Here is a 26,074-nt window from a genome sequence, read left to right as displayed (position 1 = left end):
AATTAGAAATACTTTAAATATTCCTGAGTGGTATCAGGTCTGTGGGGTCAACCTTAGCACGTGACAGGCAGAGGATGACATCATCAGGACTCACCTGGTTCCTCCTTAGTTCTGTCCTTTAATCTTTTAACACGCGGAGGATGCGCGCGACCCCAAATACAAACGTTCAGACTAATTAACTACAAAAAGACGTTTTTTCTTATGACTGTAAACATCACTACAAACATATTATATATAGTTTGAAAGCTCAGCTTTTCGTTTTTACAGAGGAATTAAAAATGACTGTTAAAGGATAAAATATTTTAAACAGTGACGTCATACTTTACCGTTTTAAACCGTTAGCATCTCAGAAGGTCTCGCGACGAGCCGCCGTTCAAATGTATTTATAGACTGAAAACCAGACATTTGAAACAAACACCGGCTCATTTCACTGAAAAACATTCCGCTGATTAAAAACAGCTGCTTTGTGTTCAAGTTGAAGAATAAATTCATTAAATAAAAGTCCATCGTGTCCTCCGGTTAGTTTCACGGTCGCTTGTCAATCTACCGAAACAGCTAATTCTCTGTCAAAGTTTAATTATTAAAACAAACTTTGGACCAATCATGTTCGGTATCTATACAATCAGTAAACGCCCAGCAACCAAACAAACCAATCAGCGTCTTTCTGTGAACAGGAGCCGCGAGCCTGTCGGACTTTTAACTCAATCAGCCAATTAAAACATTGCATCTGTACTCGTGCGCTACTTAACTTTGATTGACAGCTAGCTTCTGCCAATGAGAAGTCAACACCATGACAAGGCCCAAAATTTGTAACCAATCAATTTACCTGCCTGAGCATACCCGGAAGTTAACCGTTAGGTAATGTGAGCAACAGTGGGACATGAACGAATCACAAAAACTTGATTTAAATATTTGTAGAGGTGTAAGTAATTTATAAAAACTGTATAAAATGTATTTAAATTACAAACATTTATTTTTAAAGGGCAGAATCAAAGACTTTCACACATTTTAAATCACTTTTTGTTGATTCAAAGTGAGGTGAATTATCTTATTTTGGTAACTTTATAAAAGTTTAAGAGCGCTCTGTGGACACCTGCTGGACATGCTCTGTACTGCACTTTGTCAAATATCTCTGAGCCTGTTCAGTCTGTCAACATGAAACTTCATACAGATATTATAGATAAGTTGAGTCAAATATCCTGAACATTTCAACCTAATGGCCCGTTGTATGGTACATTTATTGTGTTTTAAAAATGGAAATAAAGAAAAAAAAGCAAAATAAAACTTTTTTTATTTGAGAAATCATTTATCACACGTCCTGAATCGAGGATTCAAGAAAGGCTAACACACTACATGAACCCTCAGAGTCTTTACTTTCTCCTGATGATATGAACATGTGTCTGCCTCGTAACATCCAATCAGCATAAACAAATTAAAACTGTTACATCGAGAGGCAAAAATATACGTTAATGTAAAGAATGTCAACATGTTAAGATGCACTCTGAAAGAAAAAAGAAAATATATAAAGTTAGAGAATGTGTGTGATGTTATTAACATGACATATAGAGCAGATGTGCTTCAGGTTCAGACTATGAAAGTAACATTTTATCCAGTTATATTAAATCATCTAAAATCTGAATACAAAGCTTCAGTCTCTGACTTTATAAACCAGCTGAAGCTGCAGCAGGAGAGAGGACACTTGTTTGTAATAAGAGTCAAAGAGTCGGACGCTGGTGGACAAGTGGTTAGTTTGAACTCCACATGTACACAGGCTCATCTTACTAACAATGTTTTTAAATATTATTAAAAAAAAAAACTCACCAACAACCAGCTCAATGGTGAACGTTTGTCTCGGCTGCAGATTAGGAAAAATACAGGTGTAGTTTCCACTGTCAGACACCGTCGTCTTCCTGATCTTTATGGAGGCGTTACCGTTCTTCAGCTCCTCGTTAAAATGTGACACTCGACCTTCAAACTGTTTGTCTTGACCTGTCGTGTCTTGACCAGAATATCTGTCAAAGAACACACCCTGACCATCTTTCTTCCAGTCAAAGACCGAGGTCTGGATGTTCTCCTTGGTGCTGAGGGAACACGGTAACACAGCATCACTGTCTTCTTTCACCGTCACTTTAACTGAAACACAAACATGAGAGTGAATCAGTTTGTTTCCATGAAAACAGTAAAGTCAGTGAATGGAGCATCAACATGTTGTAGTGCTGGATATACAGTCTTGATGTGTGTTTAGTTGAGTGAGCTGTCCTCCACAGTGAGTAGAAGCTGAAAGTAGTCCAGGAGCTGATGTTTCTAAAGACCCTTTTCCACCAAAGATCCCCAGAACTAAAAGGTTCAGGGACTCCTCTTCATAGAACTAAAAGGTTCAGGGACTTCTCTTCAGAACTAAAAGGTTCAGGGACTTCTCTTCAGAACTAAAAGGTTCAGGGACTTCTCTTCAGAACTAAAAGGTTCAGGGACTTCTCTTCATAGAACTAAAAGGTTCAGGGACTTCTCTTCAGAACTAAAAGGTTCAGGGACTCCTCTTCATAGAACTAAAAGGTTCAGGGACTCCTCTTCATAGAACAAAAAGGTTCAGGGACTTCTCTTCAAAGAACTAAAAGGTTCAGGGACTTCTCTTCATAGAACTAAAAGGTTCAGGGACTTCTCTTCATAGAACTAAAAGGTTCAGGGACTTCTCTTCAAAGAACTAAAAGGTTCAGGGACTTCTCTTCATAGAACTAAAAGGTTCAGGGACTTCTCTTCATAGAACTAAAAGGTTCAGGGACTTCTCTTCATGAACTAAAAGGTTCAGGGACTTCTCTTCAGAACTTAAAGGTTCAGGGACTTCTCTTCATGAACTAAAAGGTTCAGGGACTTCTCTTCATAGAACTAAAAGGTTCAGGGACTTCTCTTCAGAACTAAAAGGTTCAGGGACTTCTCTTCAGAACTAAAAGGTTCAGGGACTTCTCTTCATGAACTAAAAGGTTCAGGGACTTCTCTTCTCAGAACTAAAAGATTCAGGGACTTCTCTTCATGAACTAAAAGGTTCAGGGACTTCTCTTCTCAGAACTAAAAGGTTCAGGGACTTCTCTTCAGGAACTAAAAGGTTCAGGGACTTCTCTTCATAGAACTAAAAGGTTCAGGGACTATTCTTCATAGAACTAAAAGGTTCAGGGACTTCTCTTCATAGAACTAAAAGGTTCAGGGACTTCTCTTCAGGAACTAAAAGGTTCAGGGACTTCTCTTCTCAGAACTAAAAGGTTCAGGGACCTGATTGACTTTGGTCATGGTTTCATTGATTAACAGTGGAAAGGAGACGAGTGCTGTGTTCAGGATTTCCTTAAAAAGAAAGAGGACTTTAAATCAAAACATTCAAAGAATCAACAGTGGACACCTCCCTTCATTTCACCAAACACCTGACAAACACCTGTTAGGACCTGATATTAACCCCTGACATGAATCTCTTCAAGTTCATATTGGGGGGGGAAAGGTGTATTTTGACATTTAAACTTTAGAACATCTGATTTTTGAAGGTGAACTGTGAATGAAGCTGTTTGGTCAGAGGAGGAGACCTCTGACTGTGACCCTCCTGAACCATGAATAATCCCCGCTGTGCCCCCTGAAACATGCTGAGCTATAAGCACATCAACAGCTCAGCTCTTACACATGCTGTGCAGTCTGATGGCAGCTTCACTAAATTAAAAACACTGAGGTAAATATTAAAGAGAAAGGTTCATGTAAAGGAAGTCAAGTCTTATTCTAGAACCATAAATGTGTAAACTTGAAGTGTGAGACCTCTGACCTGTTTCAGATTTGATCTCTGCACCCGCAGAAGTCAAACAACACAAACAGGTCATTCTGCTTTCATAGATTAGATTAGATGGGAAAATGTTCAAATGTGCTGCCAGAGAGAGAGAGGACAAGTCTGAACCTCTGCAGGATGTCTCAGTCCTGACTCCAGGAGTCGTGTGGGAATCCATCCACTTTTTGGTCTTTAATGAAGTTTAATAACATTTAACTTTAGAGTGATGTTGGTATGATAGAGGAACAGGAAGCCCCGCCCCCACCGCTTCACCTCAAACAACCTCCAGAAACAGAAACCAACTGCTACATCCTGTTATCTCTATTCTTGATTCTGACACCTCCCCCCCCCTGCTCTCTCTCTCTCTCTCTCTCTCTCTCTCTCCCTCTCTCTCTCTCTCTCCACCCCCCCCCCCCTCTCTCTCTCTCTCTCTCTCTGGGTAAGATGTGTTGAGTCTCTTAGCCCCCCCCCCCTCATGTATTTATTCCTTCACTGCACGTCTGGATGGTTTTCTTGGTTTAGTTTTGGCTGGAGGTCCGAGCTCGTCCTGTTTTCAGCTCGTTTTAGGGGGAGGAGCTGAACCAATGCAACACGCTTCACTTCCTGTTTGTTTTCTTTCATTTCTGTTCAATAAAAAAAACTTAATTTGTCCCCGGGGGGGAATTCAAAGAAATATGTGCAGTAGTGAAGAGATGTAAAATAGTGTATATTGATGGAGGGAGAGAAGCTTGTTTCTCATGGAGGCTTCATCATGAGCGCTTCACATTAAGGACACATGAACGACAGACACCATCCTTCTAACATAAAGCAGCTCTTCTGCTGTAAACACAACACTGTCACTGTCACACTCTGAAACCTTCAATACTGCCACCTACATGCATATGTGACAAATAATCAATCAATATATATTCATACAGAGCTGTGTGTAAGTAGGCAGATACTCAATAATAAAGTGATTAGGTAGAGCTATAAAAAAGATGATTAAAAGAATAAAGTGAGCGTGGTGCTCTGATGGATCAGATAAGAGAAGTGATATCAAACAGAGTAAAGTGGAGGAGTGCATGAGGACCAGTATAAGCATCATAAAAGGCACGAGGGGGGGGTCAAGGTTCAGCTTCAGGAGGAAGGAAATAAACATTTCATACGACTTATTTCTTTTCTTTTTTTTTAAATAAAAAAAATAAATGAAAACATGTTGAAACTTGTGCCCGTCCGTTTGTGTGTGTGTGTGTGTGTGTGTGTGTGTGTGTGTGTGTGTGTGTGTAAGTATATAAGGGTGTGTCAAACTGAGTAACAAAATAAAAGCCCATAATAAAGCTTAATGTAAATATTGACAGAGTGTGTGAGCTGCTGGATCTGAAAAATCATTGAAGAAAAGAAGAAGAAGGAGTGACTCTGAGAAACACGCAGCTCGTCGAGTCTCACTCAGAGTTTCTCGGAAATGATGGTGGTGTCTGCAACACACACACACACACACACACACACACACACACACACACACACTCTGCAACACACACACACACACACACTAACACACACACACACACACCTGCAGCAGAGTGACCGCTGAGCATTAAAAATCAGATGGATGACGTCATGATTATTATCAACATGACATGTTAAATAAAGAGTTCCGACTTCTTACCGGTTCCCTCCGCTGATTGGATGAGAGAGCCGCTGAGGAGGAGAGAGAGGAGAAGGATCTGCATGCTGCTCATCTGAACATGAAACATCACTGAACGCACTCTTCTCTGCGCGAGGACGTTTAACACGCTCTCTGCCTTCCTATTGGTCCGTCACTGACTTACTCTTCAGATAAAAGCACCGGAAACGACCACAACCCCGTAGAGGACGTGAAACCCTTCAGAATAAAAGTCTCCTCTCCTCATGACTCTTGATTATATTTATTGAATTTTATTTCTAAAGGAACCATGATTAATTTGAAATACACGTTGCACATGTCAGCTAGGTGAGATAAATAGAAATAAAAAGGGAGGTGTTCAGCTGGAAATGTAAAGGAGTGAGGTGAACGGGACAATTCAGACAGAACCGTGAATGTGATCTTATTATGTTCATCTCCCTCCACTGGCTCCTTACTGCTCATATCACATTTCAAACTCTGCTGCTCGACAACCAATCAGAGACAGAAACGTCTCCTTACCTGAACTTACCTGTCCCCTTCCCCCTCCCCCGCCCTAAAGCTCAGCCAATGAGAGGCGTCTGATCCATCCCACAGCCATCTGTTGGCTTCCCTTAAAGCCTGCTTCTGCAGCATGCTGTCACATGGAGATCAGAGAGTGCTGCACACGTTCATCTCCTCACCCAGCAGGAACCAGCACAGCTCATTCAGAGAGAGGAGGGAGGAGATAAGGAGGCAGATCAAGTGTGTCACTGTCTGATGTGGATTAATGATTGTCAGTCTGAACAGCTGCTTCCTTAGAAACAGATCAAATAGAATGACAGGTGAGTTTATGAGCTGCACACCTCCATTTAAAGTCCCATCAACTTTATAACATGCAATCAATAGTACAAAGTATCGGCTCGCCTGCCTTGACTCACATCTAAAGTTGATTGTTAATCCAAAGGGTTGAATATGACGTGGATCCACTGTGTGCAGCTACAACAGCTTCAGCTCTTCTGGGAACGCTGTCCACCAGCTTTAGGAGTGTTTATGGGAATTCTTGAGCATCCAGAAGAACATGAGTGAGGTCAAACACTGATGTTGGACCAGAAGGCCTGACTCTGATTCATCCCAAAGATTGTTCTATCAGGACTCTGTGCAGTCAATCAAAATGAAAGATATGACAAAGGATATGACTCCAGCAGCTCAACCCTCCAACAGCCACCTTTGACATTTACTGTGTTCCCCTTAGTTCCCCTTCAACAACCCGCCCCCCTCCACTACCTCCACGCAGACGAGCCCCACCTGTACCCCTTCCAAAGCTAGATCTGAACCTACACCAGTCTCCCAATAAGAGCCCACAAGAGTGTGTGTACTGATGTGTTCTGGGTCCAGGTTTTAAGGCAAATGCTAAGCCTGACATCTCCAGGGAAAAGCCAGGGAAGTGTCATAGTTTGGTTTTGTTCTGTTTTTGATCCTGGTTTAGTTTTCATTATTTCCCTCGTGTTCTGTGTATCTATGTTCCTAGTGTGTTTACTATAGTCTTCAGTGTGTTTCTCTGTGTCCTCCTATGTTGCATGTTAGTTTATTTCCTGTCTTGTGTTTTAAGTCTGGTCTTTAGTGTTTCCTGTTTTATTTTGTAGATCTGGTTTTGGTGGTGTCAGTGTTGGGTTTTACTTTGTACTGGTCTTCAGTGTTCTGGTCTTGTGTTCTTTTTTCCTTGTGTTTCCTGCCTTAGATTAAAACGTACGGTCACTCTATCTAACTTGATTCCAGTTGTGCGTCAGCCACAGTGTGAATCTAGCAAAGTTCACAGCATGTTACAATTTGCTCTACTAAATGTTAGATCTCTATCAGCCAAGTCACTTTTAATTAATGATCTCATAATCGAAGAGAATTTGGATTTTATGTTTTGAACTGAAACTTGGTTAAATGAGAACAACAGTGCAGCAGCACTTATTGAAACAGCTCCTCCAAACTTTAATTTTATCAGTGAAGTTAGAGAGTCGAGGAGAGGAGGTGGAGTAGCTGCTCTGTACAATAACAAGTACCAATGCAAACAGTTGTCATATGGGAAATTCTGCTCTTTTGAACACATTGCACTCCAGCTGAGCTCACCCTGTTGTGCAATATTAGTCACTATCTACAGGCCACCAAAGTATAATGCAAACTTCTTTTGTGACCTCAACAAACTATTGTCTGCTGTGTGTATTGATTATGACTGTGTCGTTATAGTGGGTGATTTCAACATTCATTTAGACAATCCAAGAGATAACAGTGTGAAATCACTGAGTGGATGTGTCAGAACTTTTTACAACTGAACCCAGAAAAGACTGAGGTGATTGTTTTTGGCCCTAAAGAGGAAAGGTCAGAGGTCAGCACTTGTATTGAATCCATGTCCTTAAGAACAACAAATCAAGCCAGAAATCTTGGTGTGATTATGGACTCAGACCTCAAATTCAACTACCACATTAAGATGGTAACATAATCAGCTTATTACCATTTGAAAAATATTGCAAGAATCAAAAGTTTTCTGACCAAACAAGATTCAGAGAAGCTTGTTCATGCTTTTATTTTCAGCAGGCTGGATTATTGTAACGGTGTGTTTACAGGCCTCAGTAAAAAATCTGTCCGACAGCTGCAGCTGATCCAGAACGCAGCAGCCAGAGTCCTCACCAACACAAAGAGGGTGGAGCACATTACACCTGTGCTTCAATCACTGCACTGGCTGTGTCAGAGGATCCACTTTAAAATCTTACTACTGGTCTATAAAGCATTAAATGGTCTTGGCCCTAAGTACATGTCAGATCTATTTGTAGAATATAAAACATCCAGACCGCTCAGGTCCTCAGGAAGAGGTTTACTCAGTGTTCCCAGAGTCAGAACCAAACAAGGTGAAGCAGCGTTTAGTCACTACGCTCCTCACCTGTGGAACAAACTCCCTGAACACCTGAGGACTGCCGGCACACTCAACTCCTTTAAATCAACCTTAAAACATTATTATTCACTCAGGCTGAACATTAGAAATATACTGTCTGCCTTACTGCAACACATTCTTCCTTTCTTAATAGTTTTAACAGTTGTTCCTTTATCCAGTATTTTCACTTTTATTCTATTCCTTTTTTTTGATTTTAGTGTTTTAATATATTTAGTAAATTTGATTTTGACTATTTTCGTTTGTATTAAAATAAACTATTTTAATTCACTTAGTATTTGGTCCTTGTGTTTAGTTTTCCCTCCCTACAGCTTCAGTTCAACCTACATTTTGTTTCCTTTTGATTGACTATAATAAAAACCTTTTTTTTATATTTTGGTAAAACGACTCTGCCTCTTCAGTTTTTTCGAACTTATGTGTCTTTAATTTTCCTGTTTTGGTTCCAATATTTGTGTATCTCCTGGGGTGCAAGTCCCCAGGTGGCTTATTTTATTGTTTTACAGAAAATCCCAAAAATCCCCAAAAATGCCCACGCCCGCCCCGTTCACAAAAGCTATATAAATAAACTTGCCTTGTACCAGTCAGGAATGTGTTGGCCCACTTCTGCTGATTCTCAGGAAACCAGACTCTTCATGTTGATACCTGGAAGTCGTTTCACAACAGGATGTTGGTGCAACAGTGAGAATGAAGCCAAGCTGCTGGTTCTTTTTTTTAAGATTTATTTTTAGGGATTTTTAGCCTTTATTGGATTGGACAGTGGATACAGTCAGAAACCAGGGAGAGAGAGAGGGAACCTGCCTGTGTGAGGACTATAGCCTCGATGCATGGACACACACACTGCCACTGTGCCACCAGCACCAGCTGCCCCCCCCCCCGGTCAAAGGAGTCTGGACCCGCCCCTGAACACAGGATCAGTCTTATTCAGAGTTTGAAAGAAGGACACAGAGATGTGTGTCGTGTCTGACTGTAGCTCAGAGTGACCGAGGCTTTCTGACATGAAGCATCACAACATTATGACATCATATATGTTCAAGTGTATGATTGACAGATGCATCAATAAATGAGATGTAGATGCCGTGATCAGGTGGCCTCTCTATGACACAACGTGGCCTTCAAAGTGCCGAGTGGCTTCTTTAAGACTTGTTGAGCTGGTTGCTGGTTTCTCTCTTCAGATCTGACTCGTCTGTGGACGACGTGCAGCCGGACAGCACGGCCTCCTTCTTACAACATTCACAGGTTTATTCTGAACAACATGGATCCACTCATTTATTCTTTTCAAATCATTTCAATCTCATTCAAATTCAAATCAAAAAACTTTATTGACCTCGGGGGGAATTCACAGACACATGGAGCAGAAAGACAGAGCAATAAAAAATAAAAACACAGATTCATGGGGACGACTTCAAATGACCTTTTTACATAAGCTGTACATACAGGGGCGGCTGTGGCTCAGTGGTAGTCAGTCGTCTCTTTACAGGGAGGTTGGGGGTTCGATCCCCAGCTCCTGCAGCCACACGTTTGATTTGTCTTTGGCTAAAACACGTAACCACAAGTTGCTCCCACTGCTTCGTCAGCGACGTATGAATGAAAAACATTTGAGATGTAGGAAGGCAACATCCACTTAGCTAAACATGCTAACGCGCTCTGCTGGCAGAGGAAAGCTAAATCATTGAAATGAATTTCTCTGAAGGACTCTCAGCCTCGGTTCTTTTTTTTTTTACTGTCGTACAGTCCAGCCTGAACACTCCGCTGAGCCAACACTCAGCGGAGGGCTAAACGGTTCAGGGACTTCTCTTCATAGAACTAAAAGGTTCAGGGACTTCTCTTCATAGAACTAAAAGGTTCAGGGACTTCTCTTCATAGAACTAAAAGGTTCAGGGACTTCTCTTCATAGAACTAAAAGGTTCAGGGACTTCTCTTCATAGAACTAAAAGGTTCAGGGACTTCTCTTCAGAACTAAAAGGTTCAGGGACTTCTCTTCATAGAACTAAAAGGTTCAGGGACTTCTCTTCATAGAACTAAAAGGTTCAGGGACTTCTCTTCATAGAACTAAAAGGTTCAGGGACTTCTCTTCATAGAACTAAAAGGTTCAGGGACTTCTCTTCATAGAACTAAAAGGTTCAGGGACTTCTCTTCAGAACTAAAAGGTTCAGGGACTTCTCTTCATGAGCTAAAAGGCTCAGGGACTTCTCTTCATGAACTAAAAGGTTCAGGGACTTCTCTTCATGAACTAAAAGGTTCAGGGACTTCTCTTCAGAACTAAAAGGTTCAGGGACTTCTCTTCAGAACTAAAAGGTTCAGGGACTTCTCTTCAGAACTAAAAGGTTCAGGGACTTCTCTTCAGAACTAAAAGGTTCAGGGACTTCTCTTCATGAACTAAAAGGTTTAGGGACTTAACTTCATAGAACTAAAAGGTTCAGGGACTTCTCTTCATAAACGAAAATGTTCAGAAACATCTCTTCTCAGAACTAAAAGGTTCAGGGACTTCTCTTCAGAACTAAAAGGTTCAGGGACTTCTCTTCAGAACTAAAAGGTTCAGGGACTACTCTTCCTAGAACTAAAAGGTTCAGGGACTTCTCTTCATAGAACTAAAAGTTTTAGGGACTTCTCTTCAGGAACTAAAAGGTTCAGGGACTTCTCTTCATAGAACTAAAATATTCAGCAACTTCTCTTCTGAACTAAAAGGTTCAGGGACTTCTCTTCCTAGAACTAAAAGGTTCAGGGACTTCTCTTCTAACAACTAAAAGGTTCAGGGACTTCTCTTCATGAACTAAAAGGTTCAGGGACTTCTCTTCTAAGAACTAAAATATTCAGCAACTTCTCTTCATAGAACTAAAAGGTTCAGGGACTTCTCTTCTAACAACTAAAAGGTTCAGGGACTTCTCTTCAGAACTAAAAGGTTCAGGGACTTCTCTTCAGAACTAAAAGGTTCAGGGACTTCTCTTCTAACAACTAAAAGGTTCAGGGACTTCTCTTCAGAACTAAAAGGTTCAGGGACTTCTCTTCATTGAACTAAAAGGTTCAGGGACTTCTCTTCATAGAACTAAAGTGTTCAGGGACTTCTCTTCATAGAACTAAAGTGTTCAGGGACTTCTCTTCATAGAACTAAAAGGTTCAGGGACTTCTCTTCATAGAACTAAAAGGTTCAGGGACTTCTCTTCATAGAACTAAAAGGTTCAGGGACTTCTCTTCATAGAACTAAAGGTTCAGGGACTTCTCTTCATAGAACTAAAAGGTTCAGGGACTTCTCTTCATAGAACTAAAAGGTTCAGGGACTTCTCTTCATAGAACTAAAGGTTCAGGGACTTCTCTTCATAGAACTAAAAGGTTCAGGGACTTCTCTTCATGAACTAAAAGGTTCAGGGACTTCTCTTCATAGAACTAAAGTGTTCAGGGACTTCTCTTCATAGAACTAAAAGGTTCAGGGACTTCTCTTCATAGAACTAAAAGGTTCAGGGACTTCTCTTCATAGAACTAAAGGTTCAGGGACTTCTCTTCATAGAACTAAAGGTTCAGGGACTTCTCTTCCTCAGAACTAAAGGTTCAGGGACTTCTCTTCATAGAACTAAAAGGTTCAGGGACTTCTCTTCCTCAGAACTAAAGTGTTCAGGGACTTCTCTTCTAACAACTAAAAGGTTCAGGGACTTCTCTTCTCAGAACTAAAAGGTTCAGGGACTTCTCTTCTAACAACTAAAAGGTTCAGGGACTTCTCTTCATAGAACTAAAGGTTCAGGGACTTCTCTTCATAGAACTAAAGGTTCAGGGACTTCTCTTCATAGAACTAAAAGGTTCAGGGACTTCTCTTCATAGAACTAAAAGGTTCAGGGACTTCTCTTCATAGAACTAAAAGGTTCAGGGACTTCTCTTCTCAGAACTAAAGGTTCAGGGACTTCTCTTCATAGAACTAAAGGTTCAGGGACTTCTCTTCTCAGAACTAAAGGTTCAGGGACTTCTCTTCATAGAACTAAAAGGTTCAGGGACTTCTCTTCATAGAACTAAAAGGTTCAGGGACTTCTCTTCTCAGAACTAAAGGTTCAGGGACTTCTCTTCTAACAACTAAAAGGTTCAGGGACTTCTCTTCTAACAACTAAAAGGTTCAGGGACTTCTCTTGTTATGGAAAATGTTACTCCCACTGTGTGTTACGAAGGTCTCATAGAATCTGTCATATAGAATGTATCTGAGATGTCTTAGAATACTACATGCACAGCATATTGGGTGTTTTGTTTCCCATCATTTCGTTCCCTTTATTCTGTTTCTCACACTCTGTTCATGTGGGAAGAGTCACCCAGGCTCTTTCTCACTGGACTCCATCTCCTTCTCAGCCTCGGGAGATGGTAAATAGTCATGTAGTCTCTTTTCTCACACTTGGGGATAGATGGCGCCCTGCCAGGTGGGCAGTGGCTCTATGTGGCGTGATGGGGAAGTGATCTGTGTAGTGTGATGGAAATGTATAAGTTTTCATGTTTGCCTTTTCTCGGGGCCTCTTTCTCTCCTCACCGTGTGAGAGAGGGGTCTTCGAACGCTTATCTTGCCTTCGAATAAATGTTCATTGAGACCAGATCGCTCTTGGGGTTCCTTTTTGAATAGATCTTCTCACTCTTTATTTTCACTCTTTGGTAATGGAAAAGATTCCACAACACTCTTCATAGAACTAAAAGGCTCAACCCTCCAACAGCCACCTTTGACATTTACTGTGTATCAGTCAGGAATGTGTTGGCCCACTACTGCTGATTCTCAGGAAACCAGACTCTTCATGTTGATACCTGGAAGTCGTTTCACAACAGGATGTTGGTGCAACAGTGAGAATGAAGCCAAGCTGCTGGTTCTTCTTTTTAAGATTTATTTTTAGGGATTTTTAGCCTTTATTGGATTGGACAGTGGATACAGTCAGAAACCAGGGAGAGAGAGAGGGAACCCGCCTGTGTGAGGACTATAGCCTCGATGCATGGACACACACACACTGCCACTGTGCCACCAGCACCAGTTGCCCCCCCCCCCGGTCAAAGGAGTCTGGACCCGGCCCTGAACACAGGATCAGTCTTATTCAGAGTTTGAAAGAAGGACACAGAGATGTGTGTCGTGTCTGACTGTAGCTCAGAGTGACCGAGGCTTTCTGACATGAAGCATCACAACATTATGACATCATATATGTTCAAGTGTATGATTGACAGATGCATCAATAAATGAGATGTAGATGCTGTGATCAGGTGGCCTCTCTATGACACAACGTGGCCTTCAAAGTGCCGAGTGGCTTCTTTAAGACTTGTTGAGCTGGTTGCTGGTTTCTCTCTTCAGATCTGACTCGTCTGTGGACGACGTGCAGCCGGACAGCACGGCCTCCTTCTTACAACATTCACAGGTTTATTCTGAACAACATGGATCCACTCATTTATTCTTTTCAAATCATTTCAATCTCATTCAAATTCAAATCAAAAAACTTTATTGACCTCGGGGGGAATTCACAGACACATGGAGCAGAAAGACAGAGCAATAAAAAATAAAAACACAGATTCATGGGGACGACTTCAAATGACCTTTTTACATAAGCTGTACATACAGGGGCGGCTGTGGCTCAGTGGTAGTCAGTCGTCTCTTTACAGGGAGGTTGGGGGTTCGATCCCCAGCTCCTGCAGCCACACCTTTGATTTGTCTTTGGCTAAAACACGTAAGCACAAGTTGCTCCCACTGCTTCGTCAGCGACGTATGAATGAAAAACATTTGAGATGTAGTAAGGCAACATCCACTTAGCTAAACATGCTAACGCGCTCTGCTGGGAGAGGAAAGCTAAATCATTGAAATGAATTTCTCTGAAGGACTCTCAGCCTCGGTTCTTTTTTTTACTGTCGTACGGTCCAGCCTGAACACTCCGCTGAGCCAACACTCCTAAAGGAAGGAGTGACTTTGACCCAGCATGTGTGTGTGTGTGTGTGTGTGTGTGTGTGTGTGTGTGTGTGGGGTAATGTATAAAAAGCACACACAGCGACCTGAATCAAGTTATCTTATTCAGATTTGCGGTCTCCGTTGGCGAGTCAGTTCGGCGTGTGGTCTGGGGCGTGGCGTTTCCTGCAGGTTCAAAAAAGACAAAATGACAATAAAGAAGAGAAACAATGGATTCCAGTTAAATCTGGTTTATTGATGAACTCTACTGAACTCTCTGTAGCTGGATGTGATTTAAACATGGTCCAGACTAATAAAGCTGCAGACACACCTTCACACACTGAGTGTGAGGGGACACGGTTTCACACTCGCCTCAGGACTCTGGGCTTGTTGTTGATTATTGATCCAATAAATAAAGAATTATTTGAATGACTGATCCACTTCAGCAGCGCTGCTACCAGTCCAACCAGCTTCTGGTCTGTGTATGAATGAGCCTCTCTGTGATTGGCTGATTAGATATTTATAATAACAAACAGCTTCTGGTCTGTGTATGAATGAGCCTCTCTGTGATTGGCTGGCGTTCAGGCTGTTTCTCCTCTGTAACCAGCTGGAGACATAATGGATGGATGGAGTTATTGGAGGAATGGTTTCAGCTGGAGACATAATGGATGGATGGAGTTATTGGAGGAATGGTTTCAGCTGGAGACATAATGGATGGATGGAGTTATTGGAGGAATGGTTTCAGCTGGAGACATAATGGATGGATGGAGAAGTGAGCAGATAGCTGCTCTGTGTCACAGCTACAGAAATAATGAGTGGATACAGGTGGAGTCAGATAGAAGTCACACTCTGTTCTTAAAGGTCTCTCACAGAGATCAAAAGTTTCAACTGATTCAGCGCGCTCTCTGATTGGTTCACCTTAAATCAGGAGTGATCAGACTGAGAGGAGAAAACAGAGTGAAGAGCACTGAGGACAGACAACTACTGACACCACTCTGACAGAGGACAAAGAGCTGTTTGTCATCATGTTGATGCTCATTATTCAATCTCACCTTTTTTAAGACATTGACACCAGATGAGAAGCCCAACTGCAACAACCGAAAGAGTGATGAAGAATGTAACAGCGACAGCAGCAACGATCGATCCAGCAGAGAATCCTGACCCTGAAAGAGAGAAAGTGTGTGAATGGTTGAGAGTGCAGTTTGTCTGTTTCCAGCTCGATGATGCTTTAAAGGACTTGACGTTTATTTGACACTTTGACCTGCAGGACTTTGAAATCAGGAGTTGGAGCTCTCAGAGGGTTTTTATTCTGGAAGGATCATTTAGGGAGACTTTTTAAAGTCTTCTCAGAGACCACTGAAAGTGACACTTTAGCTCATTAAAGGATCAACAAGCTTCACCTGTGTGTGTGTGTGTGTGTGTGTGTGTGTGTGTGTGTGGTCTGCAGTCATTCAGAGCTGAAGAACACATTGAGCTTTAAAGTCACATCCTGATCCTGCACACATCTCAAAGTCTCCTGTTTCATATGTGCAGCATCAGCTGAGGGATGGAAAGATCCATGTGAGGCAGATTCAAAGCTGTCATGGTTCACATCCAGACTTTACAATAATCAATCACAGTAACAACGCCAGCCGAGCCCCCCTTCACTTTAATATCACACTCATCATGTGTGTTTATTCTGCACAGTCAGCTGATTGGATGATAACACACATGTTCACTACAGCTCACTGGGACTTTGGTGATTTCTCAATGGTCCCAGTTCATTATCTCTCCTGTCACTGGTGATTCATCAAACAGAGTCCCAGTTTAGATTTGAACGTTGCTCTCAGGTGGACACATTTACCTGATGGCTCAATGGGACTGAATCCCTGTATACACTGCTTTGAGCTGAATCACTCTGACCTGAGTCTGAGCTACAACAAAGACACATTTCATTATTATCAAGGAGAATCTTACCGAGGTAGTCCATATTGAGGTCATTAGAAATCTGATGACAGATGGCGTCCTGTGTGACCACACAGCTGTAGGTGTCGCTCTTGGTCACATTGGTTTGGAGGATGATGTCGTAGCTGCCTCCTCTTTCTGTGACCTGAGCTTCTTCAGCATGAAGGATGTTTCCAGCACTGTCCCTCCACTCCACTTTAGGTTCAGGAGACGCTCCATAAACGACACACTGCAGCACGGCCTCGTCATTTGTTTGATCAAGTGACTTGACACAAGGCTTTCGACATGCACCTGTGAACAGAGAATAAATAAGAAATGCTTCATGTCTCAATAATAAATCATATTATTTGTCCCAGCAGGCTGACATGTTGAAGGACCCTGTCGAGCAGGGCTTCTTAACCTTTTAGACCTTGGGGCCCAACACTTTCAGGGCACGTGCTTCCGGTTCCGGGTCGCTGCCCGTGTGGTCGACCGGTCGGAGCACAGAGCAACTTTTAGCGTTATTTAGCATTTATTACGTTTTTCTACTTGTTTCTATGTATGTAGTTGTTGCTTTTTAGTTTTCCCTTTGCCACACACGCCGAGTGTGTTTTCTAACTCTGTATGTAGAGACGGTAGAGGTGGCGTGCAGACAGTATGTAGAGACGGTAGAGGTGGCGTGCAGACAGTATGTAGAGACGGTAGAGGTGGCGTGCAGACAGTCTGTAGAGACGGTAGAGGTGGCGTGCAGACAGTATGTAGAGACGGTAGAGGTGGCGTGCAGACAGTCTGTAGAGACGGTAGAGGTGGCGTGCAGACAGTCTGTAGAGATGGCGTCACCCCCCTCTCCACCCCGGACACCTTCCCTGGACACCTTCACCCCCCTCTCCACCCCAGACACCTTCCCTGGACACCTTCCCTGGACACCTTCACCCCCCTCTCCACCCCAGACACCTTCCCTGGACACCTTCACCCCCCTCCACCACGGACACCTTCCCTGGACACCTTCACCCCCCTCTCCACCCCAGACACATTCCCTGGACACCTTCACCCCCCTCTCCACCCCAGACACCTTCCCTGGACACCTTCACCCCCCTCTCCACCCCAGACACCTTCTCTGGACACCTTCCCTGGACACCTTCACCCCCCTCTCCACCCCAGACACCTTCCCTGGACACCTTCACCCCCCTCTCCACCCCAGACACCTTCCCTGGACACCTTCCCTGGACACCATCACCCCCCTCCCCACTCCAGATACCTTCCCTGGACACCTTCACCCCCCTCCACCACGGACACCTTCCCTGGACACCTTCACCCCCCCTCTCCACTCCAGAAACCTTCCCTGGACACCTTCACCCCCCTCTCCACCACGGACAACTTCCCTGGACACCATCACCCCCTGCCCACTTCAGACACCTTCCCTGGACACGTTCACCCCCCACTCCAGACACCCCTCCCTGGACACCTTCACCCCCCTCCCCACTCCAGACACCTTCCCTGGACACCTTCACCCCCCTCCCCACTCCAGACACCTTCCCTGGACACCTTCACCCCCCCTCCCCACTCCAGACACCTTCCCTGGACACCATCACCCCCCTCCCCACTCCAGACACCTTCCCTGGACACCATCACCCCCCTCCCCACTCCAGACACCTTCCCTGGACACCATCACCCCCCTCCCCACTCCAGACACCTTCCCTGGACACCTTCACCCCCCTCCCCACTCCAGACACCTTCCCTGGACACCTTCACCCCCCTCCCCACCACGGACACCCTCCCTGGACACCATCACCCTTCCTCTCCACTCCGGACACCTTCACCCCCCCTCCCCATTCCAGACACCTTCACCCCCCTCTCCACCACGGACACCCCTCCCTGGACACCTTCACCCCCCTCTCCACCCTGGACACCTTCCCTGGACACCTTCACCCCCCTCTCCACCACGGACACCTTCCCTGGACACCTTCACCCCCCTCTCCACCACGGACACCTTCCCTGGACACCTTCACCCCCCCTCTCCACTCCAGACACCTTCCCTGGACACCTTCACCCCCCCCTCCCCACTCCAGACACCTTCCCTGGACACCTTCACCCCCCTCCCCACTCCAGACACCTTCCCTGGACACCTTCACCCCCCTCCCCACTCCAGACACGTCCGAAATTCCGAGCTTAGATCATCCACTTGAACGCATCTCCAAAGAATAGCGTTCTATTTCTCCCGTATTAAAACGGTATTGAGAGAGACTGTAAGGATTACGTCTCGTTCCGTCCTTTAAAGAAAGGACACCCACGGAGATCACCTCGCTCGACGGAGGACACGACGGCCCTGCTCAACCCCACTGGACACGCACCGCCATCACCTTACAACTGCAGAAAGGCCGCTCCAGAACCTCTTTTCTTCATCAACCGTGGACAAAGCGGTTCCAAGTGAGGCTTAACTAGGTCTGGGCAGTTAGATATAGAGAGTGTGTTTAATAACTGAGTTATTATCATGAAACGGTGATAATATTTTGCTTGGTGTTTGACCACTGTGTCTTAGATTTTACCAGAGTAAAATCTCTTTTGTTCTCCTTATTTGTGCCGCTGTGTCCCGGGTGTTTATCTGTGAGCTCCCACGTCATAACCGGGTAATAGACTCACTATAAGAAAGACTAGTGTGAACGCCGTCTGATACAAATCCGGCCACTAGCTTCTGGTACGCGACGTAAACTGTGCTCTGAGTTGTGGTGAGCTCCAGTCCGAGATTGAGCTGTCGAGGTGCGTTGTTTTCTCTCGCTCTCTCGCCTTTACACACACACCTTTCAGTAAACGCACACACATAGAGACCTGTGGCTTTCCAGACGCTGCTGAAACATCATGTTCTGTGTCCGCCATCACGTGACCACGCGTGGTCGCTACCATTTTGTCTGTCTCTGTCTGTCTGTCCCCCCCCCCTTTCTCTCTCTCTCTCTCTCTCTCACACACACACACACACACACACACACACACACACACACACACACACACACACACACACACACACACACACACACACACACTCTTCTCTTCAGAACTAAAAGGTTCAGGGACTACTCTTCCTAGAACTAAAAGGTTCAGGGACTTCTCTTCATAGAACTAAAAGTTTTAGGGACTTCTCTTCAGGAACTAAAAGGTTCAGGGACTTCTCTTCATAGAACTAAAATATTCAGCAACTTCTCTTCTGAACTAAAAGGTTCAGGGACTACTCTTCCTAGAACTAAAAGGTTCAGGGACTTCTCTTCTAACAACTAAAAGGTTCAGGGACTTCTCTTCATGAACTAAAAGGTTCAGGGACTTCTCTTCTAAGAACTAAAATATTCAGCAACTTCTCTTCATAGAACTAAAAGGTTCAGGGACTTCTCTTCTAACAACTAAAAGGTTCAGGGACTTCTCTTCAGAACTAAAAGGTTCAGGGACTTCTCTTCTAACAACTATAAGGTTCAGGGACTTCTCTTCATTGAACTAAAAGGTTCAGGGACTTCTCTTCATAGAACTAAAGTGTTCAGGGACTTCTCTTCATAGAACTAAAGTGTTCAGGGACTTCTCTTCATAGAACTAAAAGGTTCAGGGACTTCTCTTCATAGAACTAAAAGGTTCAGGGACTTCTCTTCATAGAACTAAAAGGTTCAGGGACTTCTCTTCATAGAACTAAAGTGTTCAGGGACTTCTCTTCATAGAACTAAAAGGTTCAGGGACTTCTCTTCATAGAACTAAAGGTTCAGGGACTTCTCTTCATAGAACTAAAAGGTTCAGGGACTTCTCTTCATGAACTAAAAGGTTCAGGGACTTCTCTTCATAGAACTAAAGTGTTCAGGGACTTCTCTTCATAGAACTAAAAGGTTCAGGGACTTCTCTTCATAGAACTAAAAGGTTCAGGGACTTCTCTTCATAGAACTAAAGGTTCAGGGACTTCTCTTCATAGAACTAAAAGGTTCAGGGACTTCTCTTCCTCAGAACTAAAGGTTCAGGGACTTCTCTTCATAGAACTAAAAGGTTCAGGGACTTCTCTTCCTCAGAACTAAAGTGTTCAGGGACTTCTCTTCTAACAACTAAAAGGTTCAGGGACTTCTCTTCTCAGAACTAAAAGGTTCAGGGACTTCTCTTCTAACAACTAAAAGGTTCAGGGACTTCTCTTCATAGAACTAAAGGTTCAGGGACTTCTCTTCATAGAACTAAAGGTTCAGGGACTTCTCTTCATAGAACTAAAAGGTTCAGGGACTTCTCTTCATAGAACTAAAAGGTTCAGGGACTTCTCTTCATAGAACTAAAAGGTTCAGGGACTTCTCTTCTCAGAACTAAAGGTTCAGGGACTTCTCTTCATAGAACTAAAGGTTCAGGGACTTCTCTTCTCAGAACTAAAGGTTCAGGGACTTCTCTTCATAGAACTAAAAGGTTCAGGGACTTCTCTTCATAGATCTAAAAGGTTCAGGGACTTCTCTTCATAGAACTAAAGTGTTCAGGGACTTCTCTTCTCAGAACTAAAGGTCCAGGGACTTCTCTTCTAACAACTAAAAGGTTCAGGGACTTCTCTTCTAACAACTAAAAGGTTCAGGGACTTCTCTTCTAACAACTAAAAGGTTCAGGGACTTCTCTTCTAACAACTAATAGGTTCAGGGACTTCTCTTGTTATGGAAAATGTTACTCCCACTGTGTGTTACGAAGGTCTCATAGAATCTGTCATATAGAATGTATCTGAGATGTCTTAGAATACTACATGCACAGCATATTGGGTGTTTTGTTTCCCATCATTTCGTTCCCTTTATTCTGTTTCTCACACTCTGTTCATGTGGGAAGAGTCACCCAGGCTCTTTCTCACTGGACTCCATCTCCTTCTCAGCCTCGGGAGATGGTAAATAGTCATGTAGTCTCTTTTCTCACACTTGGGGATAGATGGCGCCCTGCCAGGTGGGCAGTGGCTCTATGTGGCGTGATGGGGAAGTGATCTGTGTAGTGTGATGGAAATGTATAAGTTTTCATGTTTGCCTTTTCTCGGGGCCTCTTTCTCTCCTCACCGTGTGAGAGAGGGGTCTTCGAACGCTTATCTTGCCTTCGAATAAATGTTCATTGAGACCAGATCGCTCTTGGGGTTCCTTTTTGAATAGATCTTCTCACTCTTTATTTTCACTCTTTGGTAATGGAAAAGATTCCACAACACTCTTCATAGAACTAAAAGGCTCAACCCTCCAACAGCCACCTTTGACATTTACTGTGTATCAGTCAGGAATGTGTTGGCCCACTACTGCTGATTCTCAGGAAACCAGACTCTTCATGTTGATACCTGGAAGTCGTTTCACAACAGGATGTTGGTGCAACAGTGAGAATGAAGCCAAGCTGCTGGTTCTTCTTTTTAAGATTTATTTTTAGGGATTTTTAGCCTTTATTGGATTGGACAGTGGATACAGTCAGAAACCAGGGAGAGAGAGAGGGAACCCGCCTGTGTGAGGACTATAGCCTCGATGCATGGACACACACACACTGCCACTGTGCCACCAGCACCAGTTGCCCCCCCCCCCGGTCAAAGGAGTCTGGACCCGCCCCTGAACACAGGATCAGTCTTATTCAGAGTTTGAAAGAAGGACACAGAGATGTGTGTCGTGTCTGACTGTAGCTCAGAGTGACCGAGGCTTTCTGACATGAAGCATCACAACATTATGACATCATATATGTTCAAGTGTATGATTGACAGATGCATCAATAAATGAGATGTAGATGCTGTGATCAGGTGGCCTCTCTATGACACAACGTGGCCTTCAAAGTGCCGAGTGGCTTCTTTAAGACTTGTTGAGCTGGTTGCTGGTTTCTCTCTTCAGATCTGACTCGTCTGTGGACGACGTGCAGCCGGACAGCACGGCCTCCTTCTTACAACATTCACAGGTTTATTCTGAACAACATGGATCCACTCATTTATTCTTTTCAAATCATTTCAATCTCATTCAAATTCAAATCAAAAAACTTTATTGACCTCGGGGGGAATTCACAGACACATGGAGCAGAAAGACAGAGCAATAAAAAATAAAAACACAGATTCATGGGGACGACTTCAAATGACCTTTTTACATAAGCTGTACATACAGGGGCGGCTGTGGCTCAGTGGTAGTCAGTCGTCTCTTTACAGGGAGGTTGGGGGTTCGATCCCCAGCTCCTGCAGCCACACCTTTGATTTGTCTTTGGCTAAAACACGTAAGCACAAGTTGCTCCCACTGCTTCGTCAGCGACGTATGAATGAAAAACATTTGAGATGTAGTAAGGCAACATCCACTTAGCTAAACATGCTAACGCGCTCTGCTGGGAGAGGAAAGCTAAATCATTGAAATGAATTTCTCTGAAGGACTCTCAGCCTCGGTTCTTTTTTTTACTGTCGTACGGTCCAGCCTGAACACTCCGCTGAGCCAACACTCCTAAAGGAAGGAGTGACTTTGACCCAGCATGTGTGTGTGTGTGTGTGTGTGTGTGTGTGTGTGTGTGTGTGTGGGGTAATGTATAAAAAGCACACACAGCGACCTGAATCAAGTTATCTTATTCAGATTTGCGGTCTCCGTTGGCGAGTCAGTTCGGCGTGTGGTCTGGGGCGTGGCGTTTCCTGCAGGTTCAAAAAAGACAAAATGACAATAAAGAAGAGAAACAATGGATTCCAGTTAAATCTGGTTTATTGATGAACTCTACTGAACTCTCTGTAGCTGGATGTGATTTAAACATGGTCCAGACTAATAAAGCTGCAGACACACCTTCACACACTGAGTGTGAGGGGACACGGTTTCACACTCGCCTCAGGACTCTGGGCTTGTTGTTGATTATTGATCCAATAAATAAAGAATTATTTGAATGACTGATCCACTTCAGCAGCGCTGCTACCAGTCCAACCAGCTTCTGGTCTGTGTATGAATGAGCCTCTCTGTGATTGGCTGATTAGATATTTATAATAACAAACAGCTTCTGGTCTGTGTATGAATGAGCCTCTCTGTGATTGGCTGGCGTTCAGGCTGTTTCTCCTCTGTAACCAGCTGGAGACATAATGGATGGATGGAGTTATTGGAGGAATGGTTTCAGCTGGAGACATAATGGATGGATGGAGTTATTGGAGGAATGGTTTCAGCTGGAGACATAATGGATGGATGGAGTTATTGGAGGAATGGTTTCAGCTGGAGACATAATGGATGGATGGAGAAGTGAGCAGATAGCTGCTCTGTGTCACAGCTACAGAAATAATGAGTGGATACAGGTGGAGTCAGATAGAAGTCACACTCTGTTCTTAAAGGTCTCTCACAGAGATCAAAAGTTTCAACTGATTCAGCGCGCTCTCTGATTGGTTCACCTTAAATCAGGAGTGATCAGACTGAGAGGAGAAAACAGAGTGAAGAGCACTGAGGACAGACAACTACTGACACCACTCTGACAGAGGACAAAGAGCTGTTTGTCATCATGTTGATGCTCATTATTCAATCTCACCTTTTTTAAGACATTGACACCAGATGAGAAGCCCAACTGCAACAACCGAAAGAGTGATGAAGAATGTAACAGCGACAGCAGCAACGATCGATCCAGCAGAGAATCCTGACCCTGAAAGAGAGAAAGTGTGTGAATGGTTGAGAGTGCAGTTTGTCTGTTTCCAGCTCGATGATGCTTTAAAGGACTTGACGTTTATTTGACACTTTGACCTGCAGGACTTTGAAATCAGGAGTTGGAGCTGTCTCAGAGGGTTTTTATTCTGGAAGGATCATTTAGGGAGACTTTTTAAAGTCTTCTCAGAGACCACTGAAAGTGACACTTTAGCTCATTAAAGGATCAACAAGCTTCACCTGTGTGTGTGTGTGTGTGTGTGTGTGTGTGTGTGTGTGGTCTGCAGTCATTCAGAGCTGAAGAACACATTGAGCTTTAAAGTCACATCCTGATCCTGCACACATCTCAAAGTCTCCTGTTTCATATGTGCAGCATCAGCTGAGGGATGGAAAGATCCATGTGAGGCAGATTCAAAGCTGTCATGGTTCACATCCAGACTTTACAATAATCAATCACAGTAACAACGCCAGCCGAGCCCCCCTTCACTTTAATATCACACTCATCATGTGTGTTTATTCTGCACAGTCAGCTGATTGGATGATAACACACATGTTCACTACAGCTCACTGGGACTTTGGTGATTTCTCAATGGTCCCAGTTCATTATCTCTCCTGTCACTGGTGATTCATCAAACAGAGTCCCAGTTTAGATTTGAACGTTGCTCTCAGGTGGACACATTTACCTGATGGCTCAATGGGACTGAATCCCTGTATACACTGCTTTGAGCTGAATCACTCTGACCTGAGTCTGAGCTACAACAAAGACACATTTCATTATTATCAAGGAGAATCTTACCGAGGTAGTCCATATTGAGGTCATTAGAAATCTGATGACAGATGGCGTCCTGTGTGACCACACAGCTGTAGGTGTCGCTCTTGGTCACATTGGTTTGGAGGATGATGTCGTAGCTGCCTCCTCTTTCTGTGACCTGAGCTTCTTCAGCATGAAGGATGTTTCCAGCACTGTCCCTCCACTCCACTTTAGGTTCAGGAGACGCTCCATAAACGACACACTGCAGCACGGCCTCGTCATTTGTTTGATCAAGTGACTTGACACAAGGCTTTCGACATGCACCTGTGAACAGAGAATAAATAAGAAATGCTTCATGTCTCAATAATAAATCATATTATTTGTCCCAGCAGGCTGACATGTTGAAGGACACTGTCGAGCAGGGCTTCTTAACCTTTTAGACCTTGGGGCCCAACACTTTCAGGGCACGTGCTTCCGGTTCCGGGTCGCTGCCCGTGTGGTCGACCGGTCGGAGCACAGAGCAACTTTTAGCGTTATTTAGCATTTATTACGTTTTTCTACTTGTTTCTATGTATGTAGTTGTTGCTTTTTAGTTTTCCCTTTGCCACACACGCCGAGTGTGTTTTCTAACTCTGTATGTAGAGACGGTAGAGGTGGCGTGCAGACAGTATGTAGAGACGGTAGAGGTGGCGTGCAGACAGTATGTAGAGACGGTAGAGGTGGCGTGCAGACAGTCTGTAGAGACGGTAGAGGTGGCGTGCAGACAGTATGTAGAGACGGTAGAGGTGGCGTGCAGACAGTCTGTAGAGACGGTAGAGGTGGCGTGCAGACAGTCTGTAGAGATGGCGTCACCCCCCTCTCCACCCCGGACACCTTCCCTGGACACCTTCACCCCCCTCTCCACCCCAGACACCTTCCCTGGACACCTTCCCTGGACACCTTCACCCCCCTCTCCACCCCAGACACCTTCCCTGGACACCTTCACCCCCCTCCACCACGGACACCTTCCCTGGACACCTTCACCCCCCTCTCCACCCCAGACACATTCCCTGGACACCTTCACCCCCCTCTCCACCCCAGACACCTTCCCTGGACACCTTCACCCCCCTCCACCACGGACACCTTCCCTGGACACCTTCACCCCCCTCTCCACCCCAGACACCTTCCCTGGACACCTTCACCCCCCTCTCCACCCCAGACACCTTCCCTGGACACCTTCACCCCCCTCTCCACCCCAGACACCTTCCCTGGACACCTTCCCTGGACACCATCACCCCCCTCCCCACTCCAGATACCTTCCCTGGACACCTTCACCCCCCTCCACCACGGACACCTTCCCTGGACACCTTCACCCCCCCTCTCCACTCCAGAAACCTTCCCTGGACACCTTCACCCCCCTCTCCACCACGGACAACTTCCCTGGACACCATCACCCCCTGCCCACTTCAGACACCTTCCCTGGACACGTTCACCCCCCACTCCAGACACCCCTCCCTGGACACCTTCACCCCCCTCCCCACTCCAGACACCTTCCCTGGACACCTTCACCCCCCTCCCCACTCCAGACACCTTCCCTGGACACCTTCACCCCCCCTC

General features: G+C 44.5%; 2 protein-coding genes and 1 long non-coding RNA gene across 6 annotated transcripts in view; 1 reads left to right on the top strand and 2 right to left on the bottom strand.

Moving 5' to 3' along the window:
• Window positions 1-26,074, top strand: part of LOC306822700 (uncharacterized protein) — a 223,317-nt gene that overhangs the window by 105,096 nt on the left and 92,147 nt on the right. The gene's annotated exons all lie outside the window — the stretch shown is intronic.
• Window positions 1-26,074, bottom strand: part of LOC306822718 (V-set domain containing T-cell activation inhibitor 1-like) — a 217,145-nt gene that overhangs the window by 183,096 nt on the left and 7,975 nt on the right. The window contains exons 1-2 of one of the 4 annotated variants that reach the window (XM_079341897.1): window positions 5,442-6,017; window positions 1,822-2,133 (exon numbers count right to left, since the gene is read on the bottom strand). The exons of 2 other annotated variants lie outside the window; for them this stretch is intronic. In XM_079341897.1, the coding sequence (XP_079198023.1) occupies window positions 1,822-2,133; window positions 5,442-5,529 (400 nt within the window). In that variant the 5' untranslated portion in view covers window positions 5,530-6,017. Of the gene's footprint in view, window positions 1-1,821; window positions 2,134-5,441; window positions 6,018-26,074 lie in introns of those variants that run through there. One more of the 4 variants, XM_079341899.1, reaches the window with a different exon arrangement.
• LOC306822744 lies at window positions 13,777-16,694 on the bottom strand. The gene is made up of 3 exons (XR_013778937.1): window positions 16,187-16,694; window positions 15,283-15,393; window positions 13,777-14,416 (listed from the first exon to the last, which is right to left on the bottom strand). It is a non-coding gene; the product is annotated as an uncharacterized lncRNA (long non-coding RNA).

The sequence above is a fragment of the Symphodus melops genome (assembly GCF_947650265.1).
Source record: "Symphodus melops genome assembly, chromosome: 4".
NCBI lineage: Eukaryota > Metazoa > Chordata > Actinopteri > Labriformes > Labridae > Symphodus > Symphodus melops.
This window is presented reverse-complemented; position numbering and strand designations above follow the sequence as displayed.